The sequence below is a fragment of the Ranitomeya imitator genome, chromosome 3 (genome assembly GCF_032444005.1).
Source record: "Ranitomeya imitator isolate aRanImi1 chromosome 3, aRanImi1.pri, whole genome shotgun sequence".
NCBI lineage: Eukaryota > Metazoa > Chordata > Amphibia > Anura > Dendrobatidae > Ranitomeya > Ranitomeya imitator.
The window spans coordinates 81,158,221-81,184,742 of NC_091284.1; the positions used below are offsets into that span (position 1 = coordinate 81,158,221).

Here is a 26,522-nt window from a genome sequence, read left to right on the forward strand (position 1 = left end):
TGACTCCCTGACAAGTCCCCCTAGTGAAAGACAGGTGAAACTGTACAATATTGTGGTCGCTATTTCCTAGATGCCCAACCACCTGCAGATTTGTTATTCTGTCAGGTCTATTAGATAGTATTAGGTCTAAAAGTGCTGCTCCTCTGGTTGGATTCTGCACCAATTGTGAAAGATAATTTTTCTTGGTTATTAGCAGAAACCTGTTGCCTTTATGGGTTTCACAGGTTTCTGTTTCCCAGTTAATATCCGGGTAGTTAAAGTCCCCCATAACCAGGACCTCATTATGGGTTGCAGCTTCATCTATCTGCTTTACAAGTAGACTTTCCATGGTTTCTGTTATATTTGGGGGTTTGTAACAGACCCCAATGAGAATTTTGTTACCATTTTTCCCTCCATGAATTTCGACCCATATGGACTCGACATCCTCATTTCCTTCGCTAATATCCTCCCTTAAAGTGGACTTTAGACAAGACTTTACATAGAGACAAACCCCTCCTCCTCTCCGATTTTTACGATCCTTTCTAAACAGACTGTAACCCTGTAAGTTAACTGCCCAGTCATAGCTTTCATCTAACCATGTCTCGGTTATTCCCACTATGTCAAAGTTACCTGTAGATATTTCTGCTTCTAGTTCTTCCATCTTGTTTGTCAGGCTTCTGGCGTTTGCAAGCATGCAGTTTAGAGGATTTTGTTTTGTTCCAATCTCCTCGCTGTGGATTGTTTTAGAAATGTTCTTACCGCCCTTCTGAGTATGTTTTCCTGGATCTTCTTTGTTCAAGTCTAATGTTTTTCTTCCCGTCCCCTCTTCTTCTAGTTTAACGCCCTCCTGATGAGTGTAGCGAGTCTTCTGGCGAATGTGTGTTTCCCAGGTTTGTTGAGGTGTAGTCCGTCTCTGGCGAGGAGTCCATCGTACAAGTAATTCACACCGTGGTCCAGGAATCCGAATCCTTGTTGTCTGCACCATCGTCTTAGCCAGTTGTTTGCATCAAGGATCCTGTTCCATCTCCTGGTGCCATGCCCGTCTACTGGAAGGATAGAAGAAAAAACTACCTGTGCATCCAGTTCCTTTACTTTCTTCCCCAACTCTTCAAAGTCTTTGCAGATTGTCGGTAGGTCCTTCCTTGCCGTGTCATTGGTGCCAACATGTATCAGAAGAAATGGGTGGACGTCCTTGGAGTTGAAGAGCTTTGGTATCCTATCGGTCACATCCTTGATCATCGCACCTGGAAGGCAGCATACTTCTCTTGCAGTTATGTCCGGTCTGCAGATGGCTGCTTCTGTGCCTCTCAGTAGTGAGTCTCCCACCACCACCACTCTTCGTTGCTTCTTGGCTGTACTTTTTGCTGTCACTTGTTGCTGTGTGCCCTTTTCTTTTTTGCTTGCTGGTATTGCTTCATCCTTAGGTGTGCCATCTTCATCCTCTACAAAGATTTGATATCGGTTCTTCAGTTGTGTGGTTGGTGACGGGCACAATCAGCGACGGGCACAGTGACGATGATGTCATAAAGGACGTAGACATCCCGCGTCTGATTGGTCGAGGCCGCCAGGCCCTGACCAATCAGCAACGGGCACAGCGACGATGATGTCATAAAGGACGTAGAAATCCCACATTTCTGATTCAGCGACGGGCACAGTATCGACGTAGATGTCATAATGGTTGCCATGGCGACGATGATGTCATAAAGGTTGCCTCGACCAATCAGCGACGGGCACAGTCTGCCGCGAATTCTGGAATCATCATTGTCCATATACTACGGGGACATGCATAATCTAGAATACCCGATGCGTTAGAATCGGGCCACAATCTAGTCTATATATATAATTGTCTAAGGGTTTTTCCGTCTGTCTGTCTTTCTGTCTGTCTGTCTGTCCTGGAAATCCCGCGTCTCTGATTGGTCGAGGCCGCCAGGCCTCGACCAATCAGCGACGGGCACAGCGACGATGATGTCATAAAGGACGTAGACATCCCGCGTCTCTGATTGGTCGAGGTCGCCAGGCCTCGACCAATCAGCAACGGGCACAGCGACGATGATGTCATAAAGGACGTAGAAATCCCACGTTTCTGATTCAGCGACGGGCACAGCATGGCGACGATGATGTCATAAAGGTTGCCTCGACCAATCAGTGACGGGCACAGTCTGCCGCGAATTCGCCTCGACCAATCAGCGACGGGCACAGTATCGACGTAGATGTCATAATGGTTGCCATGGCGACGATGATGTCATAAAGGTTGCCTCGACCAATCAGCAACGGGCACAGTCAGCTGCGAATTCTCGAATAATCGTTGTCCATATACTACGGGGACATGCATATTCTAGAATACCCGATGCGTTAGAATCGGGCCACAATCTAGTATATATATAATTGTCTAAGGGTTTTTCCGTCTGTCTGTCTGTCTGTCTGTCCTGGAAATCCCACGTCTCTGATTGGTCGTTTTTCTCTACTTAGCTGCTTTTTTCTTGCCATAATACAAATTTTAACAGTCTATTCAGTAGGACTATCAGCTGTGTATCCACCAGACTTCTGCTCAAATCCCACTTATTAAACCTGACAGGGCACACCTGTGAAGTGAAAACCATTCCCGGTGACTACCTCTTGAAGCTCATAAAGAGAATGCCAAGAGTGTGCAAAGCTGTCATCAAAGCAAAAGGTGGCTACTTTGAAGAACCTAGAATATAAGACATATTTTCAGGTGTATCACACTTTTTTGTTAAGTATATAATTCCACATGTGTTAATTCATAGTTTTGATGCCTTCTGTGTGAATGTACAACTTTCAGTCATGAAAATACAGAAAAATCTTTAAATGAGAAGGTGTGTCCAAACTTTTGCTTGGTACTGTATATATATATATATATATATATATATATATATATATATATATATATTTATATATCTACCTATACTATGTGTAGACATTTATTTGATGTATTTTATTCTAACCTGTCAGTGTGATTTTACTGTACACCGCACTGAATTACTGGCTTTTCTATAGGACACCGGTGCATATTTCTCGCAAGGCAGACGTGTGGTCCGTGTGTAATCCGTATTTTTCTCGCCCCCATAGACTTGCATTGGCGTTATTTTGTAGGAATACGCTGATAAACGCAGCATGCTGCAATTTTCTCAGCCCATTAAATACCGCCGAGAAATATACGGCTGATGGAAGCTGCGCCATAGAGAAACATTGGTCCGTGTGCAATGCGTTGTTTTTGCGCCTCTCACTCGTCCGTATTTCTCTCTAGTGTGACCCCGGCCTAACCCTGACTATATTCAGTAAAAAATATTGTAGTAGTCGCCGATTGCTAAAGTATATTTTTACTGTCCCAATGATGTGGTGCAAAGGGGAGGGGGGCAAAAGATAGGGATGAAAAAAGTCCTGGAATACAGCAAGCACGGAAATTGATTAGTGAATTGCATCAATGATCAGTGCTCGGAGGCTGCAGGACGCACAAACAAAAACGACCAAAAATTGAGCAACCAAGTACTGATCAGCGCTTGGCAGCAAAAGGGGTTTGGGGAGGGGGTTAGGGAGAAGGGAAAAAAGGTGGGGAAAGAAGGGGATTGGAGTGGATTAGGAAAAGCTAGGGATCAGGAATGGATCAGGAACATCTTTTTTCTTTCATGAATCGCAGGAACACCAGCAGCTGTGATGGCACAAGCTTCAAAAGGTCTGAGACAAGGCCTCAGACAAGGCCGAGCGCAGCACAACAGAACAGCAGTATGACTGCTCTGCACACATCTGAAGCTAGTGTGAGGAAGGGCAGGGCGCTCATACTGAGGTCACATCGCCTCTGTGCAGTCTGATAGGTGCGATCAGCACCATCTTACGATTGCACCAATCAGAGCAGGCCCTGGTGACACAGGCCGGTATTTATAGGAGAGCTGCAATCACAAGCACAGGGTTCTTCTGCAGACCCCTTGCTGTCATGACAAACTCTTGGTGCCCCACGATCACGTGACAGGGGTGCTGACGGATGCGTCTTGTGACCCGCTTTTGTCGAGCACAAGTTAAATGCCGCTGTCAGAGATTGACAGCGGCATTTAACATGTTAACAGTTACAGGTGCATCAAATCAGCTGTCATGTGCCTGGAAAGATGCGGGCTCAGCGCCGGATCCCACATCAAATACAGGGACCTATACGTCACAGGTCATGAAGTTAAAGAGAATCTGTCAGCATGTTTTTGCTACCTCATCTGAGAGCAGCCTGATGTAGACAAAGACCCTGTATTCAACGATGTATCACTTAGTTTACTGAATGCAGCCGTTCTGACACAATCAGAGTATTTACATTTAGCAATACAGCAGAACTGAGAAATCTGCCCCCGCCCACATCACATCTAACCCCACCCACACCACAGCTAGCCACACCCACACCAGGCCCTCTATATACAATGTCTATAAACAGTGAGGTGCTTATCACAGAAGGGGGCATGTCGGACTACCAGACACCCGCTGTACAGGGCCAGCAATGACAAGCTCCTGGTGATAAAACAATCAGAACAAGTAAACAAGAGCATGGAGCTTTATAAGGGAGGCATAGCATAAATCTGTGTTTTTTAACCCCTACAGAATGCTGTCTTCTGATTACATAGCAAAAACATTCCGATATATTTCCTTTAAGTCTCCTGACTGTTGGAAAAATACAGTGGGCCCAATTCATCAATGCTTTTTCATCAGTATTCGGGCCTAAAAAGCTTTGAAAAGTCACAAAATTTGGGAGCAAGTCAAGGCTGTGCTAAAATTTAGAGACTTTTGGTGGTCGGGGCTAGAGCAGGTTAACAGTGTGGAGACTGGAGTAAGACTTATGATCAAGTGCAACCGGATGCACATGCCACTTATCCGACACTCCTGATCCATCAAGATAGAGCAATATGCACGTGACTGTGTGTCGGCAGGTGCTAGGATACGATAGCACTCCATAAATCCAATCCAGGTGTTGAAAATTCAGACCTTCATCAGATGGATTGCCATAATACAGAGAAGAAACAAAGCATAGCACTGCAATTGCAATGGTTAGGTGCCCCAGAGAATGGTGACTGGAGTAAGACTTCTGGACAAGTGCACACGGAAGCACACACCACTTGTCCGACACGCCAGATTTATTAAGAGGCATGCATCTCTTATGCACCAGGGGCCTCTTAGGCCTCTTTCACACTTCCGTCTTTCTTTTTCTGTCACAATCCGCCGTTTTGTGAAAAAAACGGATCCAGCAATGGTGCTGCTGGATCTGTTTTTTTTCTCATAGACTTGTATTAGCAACGGATTGTGACGGATGGCCACACGTTTCATCCGTCATGCACTGTGTCTTTCGGACGGAGACAACACACAGAGGAACGTTTTTTGTGTATGTCGGAAAATCGTTCACTGACTGTGAAAAGCAGCAATCCAGCAAACTGAGCATGCGTGGAGGAATTTCCCATCAGGGAAATTCTCTCTCTCGCTCTCTTTCTCTTTTTACTATTTATGCTGCCTATGCAGCATCAATAGTAACAAGATATAATGTTATAAATAATTAAAAAAAATTAAAAAATTGTGGTAGTCTTACCTTCCGGCGTCCCCCACAGCCTTCCCGTGGCCCCCGGGATGCTCCCGATGCTCGCGATGCTCCATTCCCAGTGATGCATAGCGAGACAATGACCTGTGATGACGTAGTGGTCTCGCGAGACCGCTACATCATCGGGTCATTTCGCTAGGCATCACTGGGAGCCGGAGCTGCCGGCAGCATCGCGAGCATCCGGGGGTGTTGCGTATGCATTTTCGCAGCGAAAAACTGCGGCGAAGATGCATACACAACATGTGCACATAGCCTTCTAGGATGCACTGGAACCATCAAAAAATCGGCTCCAGTGCACCCGTTTTTTACAATCAGCACAGGATCCGTTTTTTCAACATTTTGACGGATCCTGTGCAGATTGTAAAAACGGAAGTGTGAAAGAGACCTCTGACTCCATTACGCCCCCACTTGATGAATCAGAGCCAATGTGTTTTGTCCTGTGAACTGACTCTGCAAAATAAATTCTCCAAAAACAGCATAAAAAATTTACCGGAGGAAAAAACGATCACGTGATCTATTTGGTCTGCTCTTGTATTATTTTCTTTCTGTTGTTACCTATGTATGGATACATGTTTATCCTTATGTAGCTTTACATTCCGTTACTCTGGATTTTACAGCTACTTTTGATAGAAATAGGTTCCAAGCAGCTACTATTCTTTCAGTAAATTAAGATTTTCTGATATTGCTTCAATTCTCTCTTAAACTCATTTCCAGTTGTGCCTCTATGTTCTTGTGTTTGTTTTCCTTCTTTACTTATTTTTAAACTTTTACTCTATTTTTTTTACTCTAAAGGGACAGTCCTAAGTTACTGATATGGCAGTAGGCATTGCTATTTCTATATTCTGATAACGTGTCTTATATGATAACTAATGCTGCAGTTTTTGAAGAATTAAGTTTAATCCTGCAACACGGCGTATGCAAATAAGTCAGAACTAGTCCAGTGCGGTGCTACTTCCTGTTGACTAGTCCTGCCTTGGATCTGCCAACCAGGGCCTGATTGACAGCATGCATAATGGCCCAAGATACATCACCATAGAACTCATCTAGATTTATTAGTTTATGTGACGTTGCAGGATTAAACGTCACTCTTAAAATACTATAGTGTCAGTGTCAGAATACAGAAATTCCCATTCATAGTTATATTAGTGGTTTAGGACAATAAGGAGGCCTGACAGGTTAAACGTTTTGATCATGATCCCCTTTACCTTCGTTATCACAGACTATACAGATTCTGTTCCTAAATACATTATTAGCTAGATCTTTCAGAGTGTACTTACATTGCTAATCCATGTTAGAATGGTTGGAATTAATATAAGCATTTTATTAGTTCCGCTATAGAGTGAGAGAGCTCACAAGTCCAAGTGTAGATGGTATTCTCCCGCCCTAACTGACAGCTGCAGTTTGTACTGAGCAGTGTGAGATCTCAGCAGGGAGGAAGGACACTGAGGAACTTCCAATCAGGCAAGATGAAGGTCCTTAAAGATGATTTCAGGGAATTAGGCTGCAAGCTGAAAGCAAGGACCTCCAACGTGGTATTTTCCGAAATACTGCCGGTACCACGTGCCACGCCAGAGAGGCAACGGGAGATTAGGGAGGTTAATAAGTGGCTCAAGAATTGGTGTAGGAAAGAGGGGTTTGGGTTCCTGCAGAACTGGGCCGACTTCTCAGTTGGCTACAGGCTCTACGCTAGGGACGGGCTGCACCTCAATGGGGAGGGTGCAGCTGTGCTGGGGGAGAGAATGGCTAGAAGGTTGGAGGAGTGTTTAAACTAGGAATTGGGGGGGAGGGTATTCATTTTATATGAGGGGAAGATAGTGCAGACAGAGACCTGGGCACAAATAAGGAAGTTGGTGGTGGTGGTGGCATGGGGGGTGGGGTCAGAACAGTTAATAATTTAAGAAATAGAAGTACAGAGAGGAACATAAAGTGCATGTATACTAATGCCAGAAGCCTCGCCAACAAAATGGACAAATTAGAACTAATGTTGTTGGAGCATAATTATGACATGGTGGGGATATCTGAAACGTGGCTGGATGAGAGCCATGACTGGGCTGTTAACTTGCAGGGCTATAGCCTGTTCAGAAATGACCGTACAGATAAGCGAGGGGGAGGGGTGTGTCTATATGTAAAATCATCCTTAAAACCCATCCTGCGCGATAATATAGGTGAATTTAATGAAAATGTAGAATCCCTGTGGGTGGAGATAAGGGGAGGGGGAAAAAATAATAAATTACTGATAGGGGTTTGTTATAAATCTCCAAAAGTAATGGAAGCAATGGAGAATATCCTCGTAAAGCAAATAGATGAAGCTGCGACTCAAGGAGAAGTCATTATTATGGGGGACTTCAACTACCCTGAAATAGATTGGGGAACAGAAACCTGCAGTTCCAGCAAAGGTAATCGGTTTTTGACAATTATGAGAGACAATTACCTTTCACAACTGGTTCAGGACCCAACAAGAAGGGGGGCACTGCTAGACCTAATATTAACCAACAGGCCAGACCGCATATCAAATATAAGGGTTGGGGGTCACTTGGGAAATAGCGATCACAAAATAATAAGTTTTCATGTATCCTTTAAAAAGATGTGTAGTAGAGGGGTTACAAGGACACTAAACTTCAGGAGGGCAAATTTCCAACGGATGAGAGAGGATCTTGGTGCAATTAACTGGGACGATATCCTGAGACACAAAAATACACAAAGAAAATGGGAGACTTTTATTAGCATCCTGGATAGGACCTGTGCACAGTATATACCGTATGGGAATAAACATATTAGAAATAGGAGGAAACCAATATGGCTAAATAGAGCTGTAAGGGGCGCAATAAGGGACAAAAAGAAAGCATTTAGAGAATTAAAGGAAGTAGGTAGCGAGGAGGCATTAAATAAATACAGAAAATTAAATAAATTCTGTAAAAAGCAAATCAAGGCAGCAAAGATTGAGACAGAGAGACTCATTGCCAGAGAGAGTAAAAATAATCCTAAAATATTCTTTAACTACATAAATAGTAAGAAACTAAAAAATGATAGTGTTGGCCCCCTTAAAAATAGTCTGGGTGAGATGGTGGATGAGGATGAGGAAAAAGCCAATATGCTAAATGACTTTTTTTCATCAGTATTTACACAAGAAAATCCCATGGCAGACAAATTGTCTAGTGATAAAAATTCCCAATTAAATGTCACCTGCTTAACCCAGCAGGAAGTGCGGCGGCGTCTAAAAATCACTAAAATTGACAAATCTCCGGGCCCGGATGGGATACACCCTCGAGTACTGCAGGAATTAAGTACAGTCATTGATAGACCATTATTTTTAATCTTTAAAGACTCCATAATAACAGGGTCTGTGCCGCAGGACTGGCGTATAGCAAATGTGGTGCCAATATTCAAAAAGGGAACAAAAACTGAACTCGGAAATTATAGGCCAGTAAGCTTAACCTCTACTGTGGGTAAAATCCTGGAGGGCATTCTAAGGGACGCTATACTGGAGTATCTGAAGAGGAATAACCTCATGACCCAGTATCAGCACGGGTTTACTAGGGACCATTCATGTCAGACTAATTTGATCAGTTTCTATGAAGAGGTAAGTTCCGGATTGGACCAAGGGAACCCAGTGGATGTAGTGTATATGGACTTTTCAAAAGCTTTTGATACGGTGCCACACAAAAGGTTGATACATAAAATGAGAATAATGGGGATAGGGGAAAATATGTGCAAGTGGGTTGAGAGCTGGCTCAGGGATAGGAAACAAAGGGTGGTTAATAATGGAACACACTCGGACTGGGTAGCGGTTAGCAGTGGGGTACCACAGGGGTCAGTGTTGGGCCCTCTACTTTTTAACATATTTATTAATGACCTTGTAGGGGGCATTCAGAGTAGAATTTCAATATTTGCAGATGACACTAAACTCTGCAGGGTAATCAATACAGAGGAGGACAATTTTATATTACAGGATGATTTATGTAAACTAGAAGCTTGGGCTGATAAATGGCAAATGAGCTTTAATGGGGATAAATGTAAGGTCATGCACTTGGGTAGAAGTAATAAGATGTATAATTATGTGCTTAATTCTAAAACTCTGGGCAAAACCGTCAATGAAAAAGACCTGGGTGTATGGGTGGATGACAAACTTAAATTCAGTGGCCAGTGTCAGGCAGCTGCTACAAAGGCAAATAAAATAATGGGATGCATTAAAAGAGGCATAGATGCTCATGAGGAGAACATAATTTTACCTCTATACAAGTCACTAGTTCGACCACACTTAGAATACTGTGCACAGTTGTGGTCTCCGGTGTATAAGAAAGACATAGCTGAACTGGAGCGGGTGCAGAGAAGAGCGACCAAGGTTATTAGAGGACTGGGGGGTCTGCAATACCAAGATAGGTTATTACACTCGGGGCTATTTAGTTTGGAAAAACGAAGACTAAGGGGTGATCTTATTTTAATGTATAAATATATGAGGGGACAGTACAAAGACCTTTCTGATGATCTTTTTAATCATAGACCTGAAACAGGGACAAGGGGGCATCCTCTGCGGTTGGAGGAAAAAAGGTTTAAGCATAATAACAGACGCGGATTCTTAACTGTAAGAGCAGTGAGACTATGGAACTCTCTGCCGTATGATGTTGTAATGAGTGATTCATTACTTAAATTTAAGAGGGGACTGGATACCTTTCTGGAAAAGTATAATGTTACAAGGTATATACACTAGATTCCTTGATAGGGCGTTGATCCATGGAACTAGTCTGATTGCCGTATGTGGAGTCGGGAAGGAATTTTTTTCCCCAATGTGGAGCTTACTCTTTGCCACATGGGTTTTTTTTGCCTTCCTCTGGATCAACATGTTAGGGCATGTTAGGTTAGGCTATGGGTTGAACTAGATGGACATATAGTCTTCCTTCAACCTTAATAACTATGTAACTATGAGCAGAGACTGAGTTTAAACTTTCAAAATGGATTATATAGCCATTCTGACATGGATTTTCAGAGTAAGTATACCTGCCGTATCGCAGACCTATTTAATAATGTATAAAATATGTATTGTGTGTCATCAGGTGTCAATCTTCCGCCTGTTCCGGGCGATTTTATTATTGTGTTTTTGTTATTTCCTAGTTGATGAGAAACAGCAGTTTTATCAGAAGCTTTGTGAGTATGAAGATCATGCACTGAGGATGATATATGAATATTTCCAGGATGATCTGCTTTCCATTGTGGAGAACCTGAATACTAAATTACTTCTAGCTGAGCTGCATTCCCAAAATATCCCTGATGTGGAGGTAAGAGGATGTGAAATGCCAGTATTGTATACAAGTGCCCCATGTGTTACACACACAGTTTATTTAGTCCATTCAATCATCCTGCTGTCTCCATGTGGCTGAATTCTAATTTTGCTTCATGTCACACAGTAAAAAGTGGAACAATTTCCAGTTTAATAGAAGACAGTAAGTAGTTTATATATAAATGGAACCCGCCAGATGATACATGCTGCCCAATTTGTGGGCAACATCTGTCAGAACCTGGCTGCATGATACCTAACAGGCAGACCTGACCAGACACCATAACTGGAGACGAGACTAGTCTGGTTCATCCATAGCCGGCTTTTCCAAGCCCTGCTGCAGGTGATTGACAGGTCTCTCCCACAGTGTGTATATAGAGAGAGAGACATGTCAATCTGCAGCAGAACTGGGAAGAGCTCGACCAGTCTAGTCTCCGGCTATGGTCCCCAGCAGTATTATTAAAATATATTTTCTCTGAAATGCAGCAGTGCTTTTCTGGTTGCAATCATGCCAGCATGCATCAGCTGACAGGTTCCATTTAGCGGAGTATTCCCTGAAAATGTATCATCCAGTATAAGTATGTTATCCTTGCAGAACATGAATTAGGGTCATTAGATCTTGGGAATTATTCTGATTGTTACTTGTAAATATGGCAATTTATCGCTCTATAATGATCCTTATGTGTGATTTTTCCTTTGTTCTAGAAATACAAGAGTCTAGAAAATGATATAAAAACACTGGCCAAGACATTACTACAGGATATTTTTCTGAAAGGAAGAGAAGCCGTGATAGGATTGTGGGTTAGTCTTTTTGCCTTACGGAGCAGTCATGATCTCCCAGCCCTGGACGCTGTGCTGGATGAACTGTGTCAGACAGGTAATATTGTGTGAGAGCTGTCAGTCATGAAATAGGGCTTTTCATAACTTACATCTTCCTGCCTGATAAGTTATCTGTGTATATACATAGGGACTTTCTGCTAGGATTGGAACAATGGATTACAATCTTCACATCAGAGGTTATTAGATAATTGATATGCTGCAGAGAAAAAACCTAACTAACCGGATATACTTTGTGACCCATGCACCAGCTTCTATTGGCAGTCAATCAGATCTAGACACCCTGCTATAATGGCTGGGTTTGATGCTAGCACCAACTCGTCTACCTTGAACTGTCCTCCCATCTCTCTTCTTGCTTCCTCTTTGACCGCTTACAATCTGGCTTCCGGTCACACCACTCCACTGAAACTGCCCTTACTAAGGACACCAATGACCTCTTGACCGCCAAGAGCAAGCGACACTACTCTGTCCTCCTCCTCCTGGACCTGTCGGCTGCCTTTGACTCAGTTGACCATTCCCTATTATTACAGACCCTCTCATCCCTTGGCATCACAGACTTGGCCCTATCCTGGATCTCACCATACCTAAGAGACCGGACATTCAGCGTCTCCCACTCACACACCACCTCCTCACCTCGCCCCCTATCTGTTGGAGTCCCACAAGGTTCAGTCCTAGGGCCCCTGCTCTTCACCATTTACACCTTTGGCCTGGGACAGCTCATAGAATATCATGGCTTTCAGTATCATCTCTATGCTGATGACACACAGATCTACATCTCTGGACCAGATATCACCTCCCTACTAACCAGAATCCCTCAATGTCTGTCCACTATTTCATCCTTCTTCTCCGCTAGATTTCTTAAACTTAACATGGACAAAACAGAATTCATCATCTTTCCCCCATCTCACACGACCTCCCCAACGAACCTATCCATTACAGTAAATGGCTGCCCACTCTCCCCAGTCCCACAAGCTCTCTGCCTCGGGGTAATCCTTGACGCTGATCTCTCCTTCAAACCACATATCCAAGCCCTTTCCACTTCCTGCCGACTTCAACTCAAAAATATTTCATGAATCCGTTCATTCCTCAACCAAGAATCTGCAAAAACCCTAGTCCATGCCCTCATCATCTCTCGCCTTGACTACAGCAACCTCCTGCTCTGTGGCCTCCCCTCGAACACTCTTGCACCCCTCCAATCTATTCTAAACTCTGCTGCCTGACTAATCCACCTGTCCCCCCACTATTCCCCAGCCTCTCCCCTCTGTCAATCCCTTCACTGGCTCCCCGTTGCCCAGAGACTCCAGCACAAAACCCTAACCATGACATACAAAGCCATCCACAACCTGTCTCCGTCATACATCTGTGACCTCATCTCCCGGTACTTTCCTGCATGCAACCTCCGATCCTCACACGATCTCCTTCTCTACTCCCCTCTTATCTCCTCTTATACAAGATTTCTCTCGCGTATCACCCCTACTCTGGAACTCTCTACCACAACATATCAGACTCTCACCTACCAGCGAAACCTTCGAAAAGAGCCTGAAGACCCACCTCTTCCGACAAGCCTTAAACCTGCAGTAACCACCGATTGACCAAACCGCTGCATGACCAGCTCTACCCTCACCTACTGTATTCTCACCCATCCCTTGTAGATTGTGAGCCCTCGCGGGCAGGGTCCTCTCTCCTACTGTACCAGTTGTGACTTGTATTTTTTAAGATTATTGTACTTGTTTTTATTATGTATACCCCTCCTTACATGTAAAGCGCCATGGAATAATTGGCACTATAACAATAAATAATAATAATAACTCCATAGTTTAACCTGCAGGATGCCACAAAATGACTCCACAGTCAGTGGGTAACAGAGGATATCATCTAGGTAGTTAACAGAGAGAGGGAGCTCCTTCTCAACCCATTTTTCTCCCCATAACATGATCCTGAGATGCTGATGTTTCTTTGGCAACAAAGTGGCAGCATTATCAATAGCCTCCTGGTTTGTCATCTTCAGAAGCCTATTAGGCTATTCGAAATGCAGAGACTAATAAGCTACATATCATCAGAAAAGGAAACTCAAGAGTCTGTATAGCTATATATAAAAAATGTGTGCATCCCCTGAGGAAGCCATGCACATGAAACATGCTGTAACACAATACATTGGGTATTTATCCTTTCTACATTCTTTTTTTTTTGTTTCAATAATTTTTATTTAAAGAGTAACACAACGGTCTCCCAACAAGGGAGTATTGAATGTACAAAAATTGCACATATATCAACAATAACAAGGTATTGTATATAGGGGATATTTATGCAGATTAGTTTGAGACAAGACTAAGACAAGACAAATACAAAAGGGGATGAACGTTAGGATAGGAGCATTATAAATCCACTTTACAATAATTTCTCTCATAATAATAAAATCCTTTCTACATTCTAATATGGTTTCATTATAGACATCTATGTAAGTATCATGTGTAACTATCCGATACCTGCTTATACAAAATGTAACACATATAGATGTTTGGTCACTGGATTTCTCTTATACATATGAAACTATATCTTACATTTAGTTTGAAGCATCTCCATAGCAATTGCACTGGGTTTATTCACTAAATTATTTAATTTGTATTTTTTTTATGTAATCTTCAATAAAAGTTACAGACTCTTGGTTCTCTTTTTTTTATACTATTTTTGAGTCCCTATGCTAAAAAGCACATTAATCTCTTGATTGACATATGGATCTGGAATAATTTAGATAAGCTACATATGTTTACAATGACAGTCATAATGCACTGCAATAATATGAAGCTCAGCAATTATTATCTGATTATTAGCTGTTGAAGTCCCAAGTGGTACTTAACAGCAATAAAAAAGCAAAGTTTAAGGAAAATGAGAAAAATTCTAGTGAAAAATAAATGTATTTGGTATTGCCATTTTCCTAATGACCCAACCTATAAAAATAAAACAAATAATAACAAAAAAAAACAATGCCCAATTTTCAGTTTTATGGTCACCTTCTCATCCCCAGTACATGGAATAGTATTCAAAAGCCACAAATACACAAATGAAATTTCAATAGGAACTACATTTTATGCCGCAAAAATACAAGCCCACACATTACTCTGTGAAGGCAATTGTCTATGCTGTGGAGATACGAGATGTGCAGCATCTTAAACAACGGATATTGGAAGCCTGTGCTAACATTTCTTCTGCGGTGTTGCTATCAGTGTGTCAAGAGTGGGAGAAGAGGGTTGCATTGACAATCCAACACAATGGGCAGCAGAAAGAATAAAGTTGCATTAAAGCCAAGCACACCATTGTTTTTCTTGTAAAATTCTCAATATGTTTGATGTCACATGGCGCTCTTCCCATTGAAAATGGGCATAATACAAAAAAGAGTTTTTATTATACTCACCTATTGTGCTGTCCAGTTCGTTGGGCATCTCTGGTCTTGATCCGGCACATCCTTTCTTCTTGTTCGTCCTCCTTGCTTCGTGTGGATGGCGCGTCCTATGTTATACACACAGTGTCCTATATAGCGCTCCTGCAGAGGTGTACTTCTTGGCAGAGCAAAGTACTGTAGTGGTCATGCGTCAGAGCTCTTTGGTCTTTGGAGCGCGGTGGAGGAGGACAGCGATTGTAAGAAGAGAGGAGGTGCTGGATCAAGACTAGAGACACCCATTAGACCGTACTGCTCCGTAGGTGAGTATAATAAAAGCTTTTTTTGTGTTTTGCAGAGCGCATTGGGGATATATATATATACAGCATTCTAGAATATTGTATATACAGGTGCTGCTCCTATTTTATAAGGAAAAAAACGGGTAACAGGTTCCCTTTAAAATCAAAAGAGGTGCCTGCAAAATTATACATTATAGTATCAATAATGATTTTGATATTGAAGTGTAATGAAATAGTTAGAACACCAGGAACCCAGATTTCTAGTTCCTATTATGTTTTAGGCAGATATAGCATGTATTAAAAATGACATATTTCAATGTGAAAATACCTATTCACTAGGATCTGAGATGTAGGTTATTGAAGGGATTCATTCTAATATCATTGGTGCCCTATATAGTAAAGGGGTTAATGATAACATTATTATTCCTTGTCTAGGGCAGTGAAAGTTATGAGATTTCAAGTAACTTTTTAGAATAGCTGTCGTGCACATGAGGAATTACACTTCTGGTTACTATTTGTCTTGTATTCTGCATTTTTGGACCATTTTTCCCTCCTTTCCCTTAATTTGCAATTGATTCTGATCTAGAGGCAGTAGGCTAGCTCATATGTCTCCCATACACAGTACCACAGACATGAGTAAGTTCTGCTCTTCATTCCTTTGTTTAAGAAAATCACAAAATGATTTTACGAAATTCTTCTTTATTGAATTAATTAACCAGTAATATGATGATAATAGCCTGTTCCTCCACGCCGTACTACAATGCGTGTTTTGCAGCATTGCGTCCTCAGGGGTTCTGTTTACTGCCCTGAAATGCCCCACACCACACAGCACTACAAACGTAGTTACCATGCTTTTTTCATCTTGCAACTGGATCAATATTCCACATTGAGAATTTGTATTGCTTTCATCTCTGATTAGTAATAAACTGAATTATGACTGAACAACTAGGGTATTTTTATCTGTGTTTTCCATTGTCTCCATCAAGCATGAACTTTAATTATTTGGGTTTTTAACCCAATTTTGTAGTTTTTATACCGTACCAGTCAACAGTTTGGATTCACCTGTTCATGCAATAGTTTTCCTTGTTCTTATTGAAATGTGAAAGTTGTAGATTCAGACTGAAGGCATCAAAACGATTAAGTAACACATTTGGAAACAAGGAATAAAGGAACACATGTGAAGCAAACTAGAATATGTGTTCAACCTTATATTCCTCAAATTATCCCCTGTTTACTCTGATGACACCTTTATACATACTGAGAATTTTCTCAAGTAGCTTCATAAGGTCATTACCTGGAATGGCTTCCAATGAACAGGTATACCTCATTAAGATTTAATTCGTAGAACCACCTTCATAAAGTGTTCAGTGCTGAGCCCTATTCAACAACTGTTCTAAGCCAGAGTATAAGTAGTACTCAAGTAAGTAAAGAGAAACGACGGTCCAGTCACGAAAACCATCAATTATTATAATGAAACTGGCTTTCATTCGGACTGTCCCATTATAGGAAACAATTTCCTCTGCTGCAGAGGATAAGTTCATCAAAGTTAATATCCTGAGAAAGCACCAATTGATAGCACCTCAGATAACAGCCATGAAAAATGATGCACAGACATCCAGCAGCAAACACATCTTAACATTATCTGTTTAGATGAGAAGTTGAGGAGCAGGCCTTTATGGTTGAATTGCTGGAAAGGCACCTTCCGAATTGCAGTCAAGAGGAAGTGACTTGTTTGGGCCAAGGAACACAATGACTTGTAGATAAATGGCTATTTATGCTATGGAATGATGAGTCAAAATTTCAGAGATTTTTGCAACTAACTGCTATATGTTTGTGACATGCAGAAAAGGTGAACTGGCAGTTTCAATGTGTTGTAGCCAACTTGAAACATGGAGGGTGAATTGTGATGGTGTAGGGGTGCTTTGTTGCTGACACTGTTGGGATTAAATCCAAATTCAAGGCACACTTACCCAGCATGGCTGCCATAGCATTCTGCAAGGACATGCCATCCCATCTGATTTGCTTTTAGTGCGTCCATCATTAGTGTTGCAATGTCTAAAGACACACCTGCAGACTATGTAAGGGTTACATGAACAATAGGGAGGATATAGTGCTGCATAAGATGGCATGGTCTCCACAATCACCAAACCTCAACCCAATTGAGAGGATTTGCGATAATTTGGATCGCAGAGTGAAGGCAAAGCAGGCAACAAGTGCTCAGCACTTCTGGCATCTCCTTGTTGAAAGCCAAAAAATGCCAAGGAGGTATTAAGGAGCCATCAGAGTAAAATAGGAGTACTTTGAGGAATCTAAGATTTAACACATATTTTGTTTTGTTTCACACATGTTTCTTTACATCTTGTTTCAATATGTGTTCCTTCCTGGTTTTGCTACCTTCAGTCGAAATCTACAATGTTCGCTTTCCAATAAGAACAAGGAAAACTATTATAAAAACTTGATTCCAGCTCACCTAGTAGCTCTATGCTCATCCACCTGGGGCTCAGACACCGGCCTTGCCCTTGCCTCACATCAAGGAAAATAGGAAAAACTGGAGTCCGGCCTACTCATGAGTAAAACTGCTTAGTGCAGTCGAAACGCTTCAACTGGGTCATGTCGATCAAGTAAATTTTTCCTTTCTATGAACTATAGTTTCTTTTGAAAAAGAAAAGGAATACATCAGTATTTGGAAGCAACAATCAGCAGAGGAACAATCAGAGGTAAAGTATAATAGAAACACGTCACCACTTCTGCATTTGTCACCCATTCCTGGTTTTGGCTTACAAATACTGATGTAGAACATTGACCAAGATCCTGCTGTGTGAATATGACCTAATTCTAACATCTCTGGTTCTTTAGAGGGGTGTATGCTTTGGCTCCAGGCAGTACATTAAATTAGGGATTCAAAGTTCCCTATGCTGGCCCATCTTCTTTTTTTTTCTCTTTTCCATGTCTGCAGACTATGAATCACATGGACACAGAGGGCACAGACAGAATGCCTGCCCCTTTTTAGGACGTCTACGCAGTGTCTTGCTCATTATATAGTTTGTATTTTTATTATAATTGCATATCTAGAACTGATTTAAAATTGTCACTTCTCACTAGGTGACACCCTGGTGGAGAAGATAGTGCTGGATGAATACGGGCACCAACTACCCCCAGAACTGAAAAGTGAGTGAACATTATATAAATTTATTACAGTAAAAACTCCTTTATTTTCCATTAAGCTAAATCAATACAACCAAAAATCCAATGGCCAATGGTTCTGCCAGTAGTTACACGTCAAAATTTATCAAATCTGCTGTGCATTTTTGCACTTTCTAAGTAAAGTAATAACTGTATTGGACAGCTTGAGAAAGGTCCACATCCTGGACTGAAACGTCGCACATGGGCCAATAAACCACTTTTATTTTTCCTATTGGAGTGCTGCCTTCATTTTTTGGACAATAGTATGAGGTTTGGTATATACCTGGAAGGATTTTTTGCACCCTTTGTTATCTTTTGATGCTGCTTTTAGTTTTCTTTTTCTGTATTGGACATAGAGATATAGTGAAAGGAAGAGTTCTGTTCTCGACGACTGAATCCAAAGCCAGGAGATGGGCAACAAAATGTCTTGGAATTTCGCATAAACCCTAAATAGAATACCATCAGGACCAGTTAATTTCCCAGTGGCAGAGGCCTTTATTACCTGCTCTAATTTTTGCTGGGTGATGGGAAATTCCAGAAGTTGTTTTTGGCTTTATCACAAATTAGGGAGTTTATATACTAGTCTAGTAAAAAAAATCCAGCAGTTCATCTGCATTGTAATACTTTTAAGAAGTGTACAGTTTGGTTTAAAAAAAAGTTTAAATATATGTCTTATCTTTTTCTCTTAAGGGGACTAAAAAATAAAGTAAAAAGATTAAAAAAAAGTAAAAGTTGAATCAACTTTTCCCTTATTAGAAAATAAAGAAATTGAAAAAAAAAAAACAAAAGTTCGATATCACCACATCCATAAAAGTTTGGTCTATCAAAATTATCAAAATATTTTTTTTTTAACCCGCACAGTAAATGCCGTAAAGAGAAAGCAGTGTCGAAAAAAAAAATTTGTAACTTCACCTACCTTTAAAAAATGCTGGAAAAGCAATCAAAAGGTTATATGTACTCCAAATTAGTTTCAATTTAAAACCTCAATTCTCCACACATAAAAACAAGCCTTCACACAGCCCAATAAACAGCAAAATGAAAATGCTATAAGTCTCAGAAAATGGTCTCGCAAAACAGATTCTTTTATAAAATCTTCTGAACAGCTTTTCGCAACTTAAATTAAAAATAACATTCTATAGGTTTGGAATGGCTGTGATGTTACTGATGAGAAAAATAATGCAAATAGGTAATTTTTACCATATAACGAACATCATAAAAACAAAGCCCCCCAAAAAAATTGCAGGTTTATATTGCACTGCAGTGAGGGGTCCTATTTCAATTTTCATCTCAGAATGCAGTCTGCCCTTTTCAATAGTAAACATATTGGAGAAGATTTCCTTAGAAAAGTTATCTAGTAGCATTCATGAATAAATTTAGTATAAGTGAAACCTTCTAAAATCGGTGCAAGCTAATCTACTTGGTCGATCTTCTAGATTGACTACCCTGATAACCGAGCGCCTTTGTGCTTCTTTATAGGAATCTACCTCCTGTGATATTTACTAACTAGTCTACGTCTGACCTTATTACACCTTATGGCTCGCTCACACGACCGTATAACACAGCCGAGTGCTATTTGATGTTTTATCAGATAACACTCAGTCCAATGTTGTACCATGGGGCACTGCAGATCAGCGATTTTTTTTCTCATGCGGCTTTGGAAAAAAATCACCAAAATCACCAGGGTATGCAAACTTTTGATCAGGGTCATTTGGATGTTTAGGGTTGTTATTATGATTTAAAAAGAGAAAAGACAGTAGTCTGACAGTAAAAGGCTTCACAAATGGCTTGACAATAAAATGTTTAAATCCCTTAATTCTGTCCTCAATGAATTGGTCTAGAGAGGAAAAAAAATAAAGATGTGGATTCTTTACTTCCCTCCTTTGTCATACTTTGCCACTCTTAGGCCGGCCTCACACTAGCGAGTTTTACGGACGTAAGAGCGCAGAAACTACGTCCGTAAAACTCGCATAACATACGGCACAATTATTCTCTATGCCCCTGCTCCTATCTGCCGTATTTTACTGATCAGTATTATACGGCTTTCTACGGCCGTAGAAAATCGCAGCATGCTGCGTTTGTCACCGTATTGCGCAAATAAAACGTCAATGAAAGTCTATGGAAGCCCCAAAAATATGGATTACACACGGACCAGCAGTGTGACTTGCGAGGAATACGCAGCGTTGTTAGAGAGAAAAGCCGGTAATTCAGTGCGGTGTACAGTAAAATCACACTGACAGCTTACAGTAGAATAGGTAGAATAAATGTGTACACATAGAATAGATATATATATATATATATATGTCAGTGAGACACATATATGTATATATATTAATATTTCATCCAGCGCGATATAGCAGAAAGCCGGTAATTCAATTGCCGTTTTTTGCTATCTCCTTCCAAAACCCGACATGATATGAGACCTGGTTTACATACAGTAAACCATCTCATATCACCATTTTTTTTGCATATTCCACACTACTAATGTTAGTAGTGTGTATATGCAACATTTGGCCGTTCTAGCTATTAAATTAAAGGGTTAAATGGCGGAAAAAATTGGCGTGGGCTCCCGCACAATTTTCTCCGCCAGAGTAGTAAAGCCAGTGACTGAGGGCAGATATTAATAGCCTGGAGAGGGACCATGGTTATTGGCCCCCCCCTGGCTAAAAACATCTGCCCCCAACCACCCCAGAAAAGGCACATCTGGAAGATGCGCCTATTCTGGCACTTGGCCACTCTCTTCCCATTCCCATGTAGCGGTGGGATATGGGGTAATGAAGGGTTAATGTCACCTTGCTATTGTAAGGTGATATTAAGCCAAATTAATAATGGAGAGGCGTCAATTATGACACCTATCCATTATTAATCCAATACTGGTAAAGGGTTAAAAAAAAAACACACACACATTATTAAAAATTATTTTAATGAAATAAAAACAAAGGTTGTTGTAATAATTTATTCTACACTCAATCCAATCACTGAAGACCCTCGATCTGTACCAAAAAAAAAAAAAAACCCAACAATATCCATACCTTCCGAAGATCTGTAAAGTCCAACGATGTAAATCCATCTGAAGGGGTTAAAATATTTTGCAGCAAGGAGTTCTGCTAATGCAGCGTAGCTCCTTGCTGCAAAACCTTGGAGAATGAAGGTAAAGTAGGTCAATGACCTATATTTACCTTCATTTGCGGTGAGACGCCCTCTGCTGTCTGTTCCTAGATCGTGGGAACTTTCCTAGAAAGCTCCCAGGCTCGAGTTCATAAGAGGCGCCCTCTGCTGGTTGTCCTCATATGAACTCGAGCCTGGGAGCTTTCTAGGAAAGTTCCCACGATCTAGGAACAGCCAGCAGAGGGCGCCTCACCGCAAATGAAGGTAAATATAGGTCATTGACCTACTTTACCTTCATTCTCCAGGGTTTTGCAGCAAGGAGCTGCGCTGCATTAGCAGAACTCCTTGCTGCAAAATATTTTAACCCCTTCAGATGGATTTACATCGTTGGACTTTACAGATCTTCGGAAGGTATGGATATTGTTGGTTTTTTTTTTTCTTTGGTACAGATCGAGGGTCTTCAGTGATTGGATTGAGCGTAGAATAAATTATTACAACAACCTTTGTTTTTATTTCATTAAAATAATTTTTAATAATGTGTGTGTGTGTGTTTTTTAACCCTTTACTAGTATTGGATTAATAATGGATAGGTGTCATAATTGACGCCTCTCCATTATTAATTTGGCTTAATGTCACCTTACAATAGCAAGGTGACATTAACCCTTCATTACCCCATATCCCACCGCTACACGGGAATAGGAAGAGAGTGGCCAAGTGCCAGAATAGGCGCATCTTCCAGATGTGCCTTTTCTGGGGTGGCTGGGGGCAGATGTTTTTAGCCAGGGGGGGCCATAAACCATGGTCCCTCTCCAGGCTATTAATATCTGCCCTCAGTCACTGGTTTTACTACTCTGGCGGAGAAAATTGTGCGGGAGCCCATGCCAATTTTTTCCGCCATTTAACCCTTTAATTTAATAGCTAGAACGGCCAAATGTTGCATATACACACTACTAACATTAGTAGTGTGGAATATGCAAAAAAAATGGGGATATGAGATGGTTTACTGTATGTAAACCAGGTCTCATATCATGTCGGGTTTAGGAAGGAGATAGCAAAAGCCGGTAATTGAATTACCGGCTTTAAAGCTATCTAGCGCTGTATGAAGTAATAATATATTTACATATATGTGTCTACTGACATATATATATATATATATATATATATATATATAGACAGTATATATGTTATTTTATTTTTTTACACATGGATCCCTTGTATAGCCGTATGTCGGTTTTGCAAGCCTGCGAGAAAAACACGCAGTACGGATGCCATACGGATTACATACGGAGGATGCCATGCGCAAAAAACTCTGACACACCCTGCCTACGGAGGAGCTACGGACCACTATTTTGGGGACTTTTCAGCGTATTACAGCCGTAAAAAACGGACCGTATTTTCATACGCTGAGTGTGAAGCTGGCCTTAAAATGTGTGTTTATTTTTTAGCTACTCAGTATAAACATCGTATGGATTATTTCTTATCAGCCTATTTAAGGGATGTTTGTAAAATCTTTAATTGATGGAACATTTTTCACATCCTGGAGATAGGCAAATTAACCACTTCACCTTCTTGGCCAGGGCAATTTTCTGGAATGCTCCAACAGATCCCAGTGAGTCTGAGAATATTTTTTCATGACATATTGTTCTTCATGTTAGTGCTAAATTTAGGAGAATATTTTTTGCGTTTATTTGTGAAAATATTGTTATTTTGGCTAAAATTTTAAAAATGTTGCAATTTTCAAAATTTTATTTTTATGCCCTTATCCAGATATTTATATTACACAAAATAGTTGATTAAGAAATAACATTTATCACATACCTACTTTACATCTTCATCATTTTTGAAACCTCTTTTTTTGTTACGAAGTTAGAAGGGTTAAAAGTTTTCAGCAATTTCACATTTTTCCAACTAAATTTACAAATCCATTTTTTTTAGGCACCACAACACATTTGAAGTGACTTTCAGGAGCCTATATGATAGAAAATATGCAAAAGTGACCCCATTTTAGGCCGCTTTCACACGTCAGTGGCTCCGGTATGTGAGGTGACAGTTTCCTCACGTACTGGAGACACTGACTCATGTAGACACATTGAAATCAATGTGTCTCTGCACATGTCAGCGTGTTTTCACGGACCGTGTGTCCGTGTGCAAAACACGGAGACATGTCAGTGTTCGTGGGAGCGCACGGATTACACGGACCCATTAAAGTCAATGTGTCCGTGTAAAACATGTACCGCACATGGACGTTGTCCGTGTGCAGTCCGTGTGCCATGCAGGAGACAGCACTACAGTAAGCGCTGTCCCCCCCACATGGTGCTGAAGCCGCTATTCATATCTTCTTTGCATCAGCGTTTGCTGTAGAGAAGATATGATAAATCCTTTTTTTTTTTGTTTCTCATGTTTAAAATCAAGATCCCTGTCCCCACCCCCCTCCCGCCCCTTGTGCGCCCGCCCGCTGTTATTAAAATACTCACCTGGCTCCCTCGCAGTGTCCTGTCCTGGCCGCAGCTTCCATTGTATGCGGTCATGTGGGGCCGCCCATTAGAGTCATGAATATGCAGCTCCACCTCCCATAGGGGTGGAGCCGCATATTCATTACTGTAATGGGCGGCCCCACGTGACCGCATACAGGAGAAGCTGCGGCCAGGACAGGACACTGCGAGGGAGCCGGGTGAGCATTTTAATAACAGCGGGCGGGCGCACAGGGGGTGGGAGGGGGTGGGTACAGGGATCTTGATTTTAAACATGAGAAACAAAAAAAAGGATTTATCATATCTTCTCTACAGCAAACGCTGCTGCAGAGAAGATATGAATGGCAGCTTCAGCAACAGATGCAGGGGACAGCGCTTATCTCGAGCGCTGACTCCTGCACGCTCCGTGTGGTACCCAGTCTGCACACGGGCGGCACACGTGTCCAACACGTGTGCCACACTGATGTGCCACAGAAACGCACGGGCACACGGACACGGATAATTCCGGTACCGATTTTTCCAGTACCGGAATTATCTGGACATGTGGGACTGCCCTTAAGAACTGCACCCCTCAAATTGCTCAACATGACATTCAAGAAGTTTATTAACCCTTTAGGTGCTTCACATGAATTAAAGCAATGTGGAAGGAAAAAATTAACATTTTAAGAATGTTCATTTAGCCCTAAATTTTTCATTTTTACAAGGATAAAAGGAGAAAATTAACCTTACAATTGATTGTGCAATTTCTCCATATGTGGCTGAAAACTACTGTTTTGGTGCACAGCAGGGCCCAGAGGAGAAGGAGCGCCTATTTGACTTTTGGAGCACAACATTGGCTGGAGTAGATAGCGGACAACATGTCGCATTTGCAGAGTCCCTTATGTGCCTAAACTGTGGAAACCCTCCACAAGTGACTGCATTTTGGAAACTACACCTCTCAAGGAATTTATCTGGAGGTGTGGTGAGCATGTTGAACCCACAGGTGCTTCACAGAATTTTTTAACATTGAGCCGTGAAAATTATGAAATAATTTTTTCCCACAAAGATGTTGCTTTAGCCCCAAATTTTTAATTTTCACAATGGTAACAGGTGAAAATTTACCATACAATTTGTTGTGAAATCTGTCTTGAGTACACCAATACCCCATATGTGATGGAAAACTACTGTTTAGCCAAAGAGCAGGACTTAGAAGGGAAGGAGTGCCGATTGAATTCTGGAGCTAAATTTTGGCTAGAAATGATTGTAGATATCATGTAACATTTGAACTACCCCTCTTGAGGAATTCATATAGGGGTGCAATAACCATTACAGAATTGTATTACATTGGGCACCACTAAGTTCATCCAAAATTATAATTTTTTCCACAAAAATATTGCTTTGGCCTCAAGTTTTCAATTTTCAAAGGGTCTAATAGGAGGAAATAATTTTCAAACATGGAAACGGATAAAAAATGACACCAAAATGTGTCACACAATTTCTGCTGAACGTGGCAATACTTTTCTCCTGTTCTCTTTCAGACTCTGGACTCTTTCCTCAGTCTTCTTTCTCCTTGAAGTCAGTATCTACAGTACATTTCTATGTGGTTGTACAGTACTGCTTAGCCACATGGCAACACTCGGAGCAGAAGGAGAGCTATTTGACTCTAGGAGAACAAATTATTGTAGAAGAGTTTGCAGACTCCACATACACAGTCCCAAAGTGCAAGAAGAGCAGAATTCTCCCTCAATGGACCCTATTTTGGAAAATACACCCCTTTATGTACATTTATGTATAAATTTATGTACAGGTGTAGAGAAGAATGAGCTGTGTACATTCTATGGGCACTACACCGTACGGGCACTGCAATGGCAGATTTACAATTTTTGCACAACATCCACTGCCGCTAGTTTGTTGAAAACACCCTTGGAGTAAAACTTGTCACAACCCCTGTACATAAGTTCCCAGAGGGGCGTAATTTCCAAAATGGGGTCACTTGAAGCAGAATTCTGGTCTTCTGTCACTTAGAGGCTTTTTATATGGAGACTGTTCTATGGTAATTTGTTCTCTAAGAGTCAAATAGCGCTCCTTCACTTACGAATCTTGCTATGTTTCTAAGCAGTACTGTACAGCCACATATGCGGTATTGCCAAGTCCACCAGAAATTGTGTCACAAATTTTGGTTAATTAATTGAGAGATGTAGTTTGTCAAATGGGGTCACATATGTGGAGTTACGTGTTTTGGCACCTCAGGGTAATTTTTCTTTCTTCCCTGCCCAATGGTATAAAATTCTGTGAGGCACGTGTCCTGTCAATATGATTACTACAACTGGAGATGAATTCATTGAGAGGTGATGTTTGTGAAATGAGGTCACTTATGGAGGGCTTCTCCTGTTTTGGCACCAAGGTGACATGGCATCCTCAAACCATTCCAGCAAAATCTGAA

General features: G+C 41.3%; 1 protein-coding gene across 1 annotated transcript in view; it reads left to right on the top strand.

Moving 5' to 3' along the window:
* Positions 1-26,522, top strand: part of LOC138672719 (NACHT, LRR and PYD domains-containing protein 12-like) — a 108,932-nt gene that overhangs the window by 9,825 nt on the left and 72,585 nt on the right. Inside the window, exons 2-4 of the mRNA XM_069761000.1 lie at positions 10,667-10,830; positions 11,535-11,706; positions 18,444-18,509. Of these exons, the coding sequence (XP_069617101.1) occupies positions 10,667-10,830; positions 11,535-11,706; positions 18,444-18,509 (402 nt within the window). The remainder of the gene's footprint in view (positions 1-10,666; positions 10,831-11,534; positions 11,707-18,443; positions 18,510-26,522) is intronic.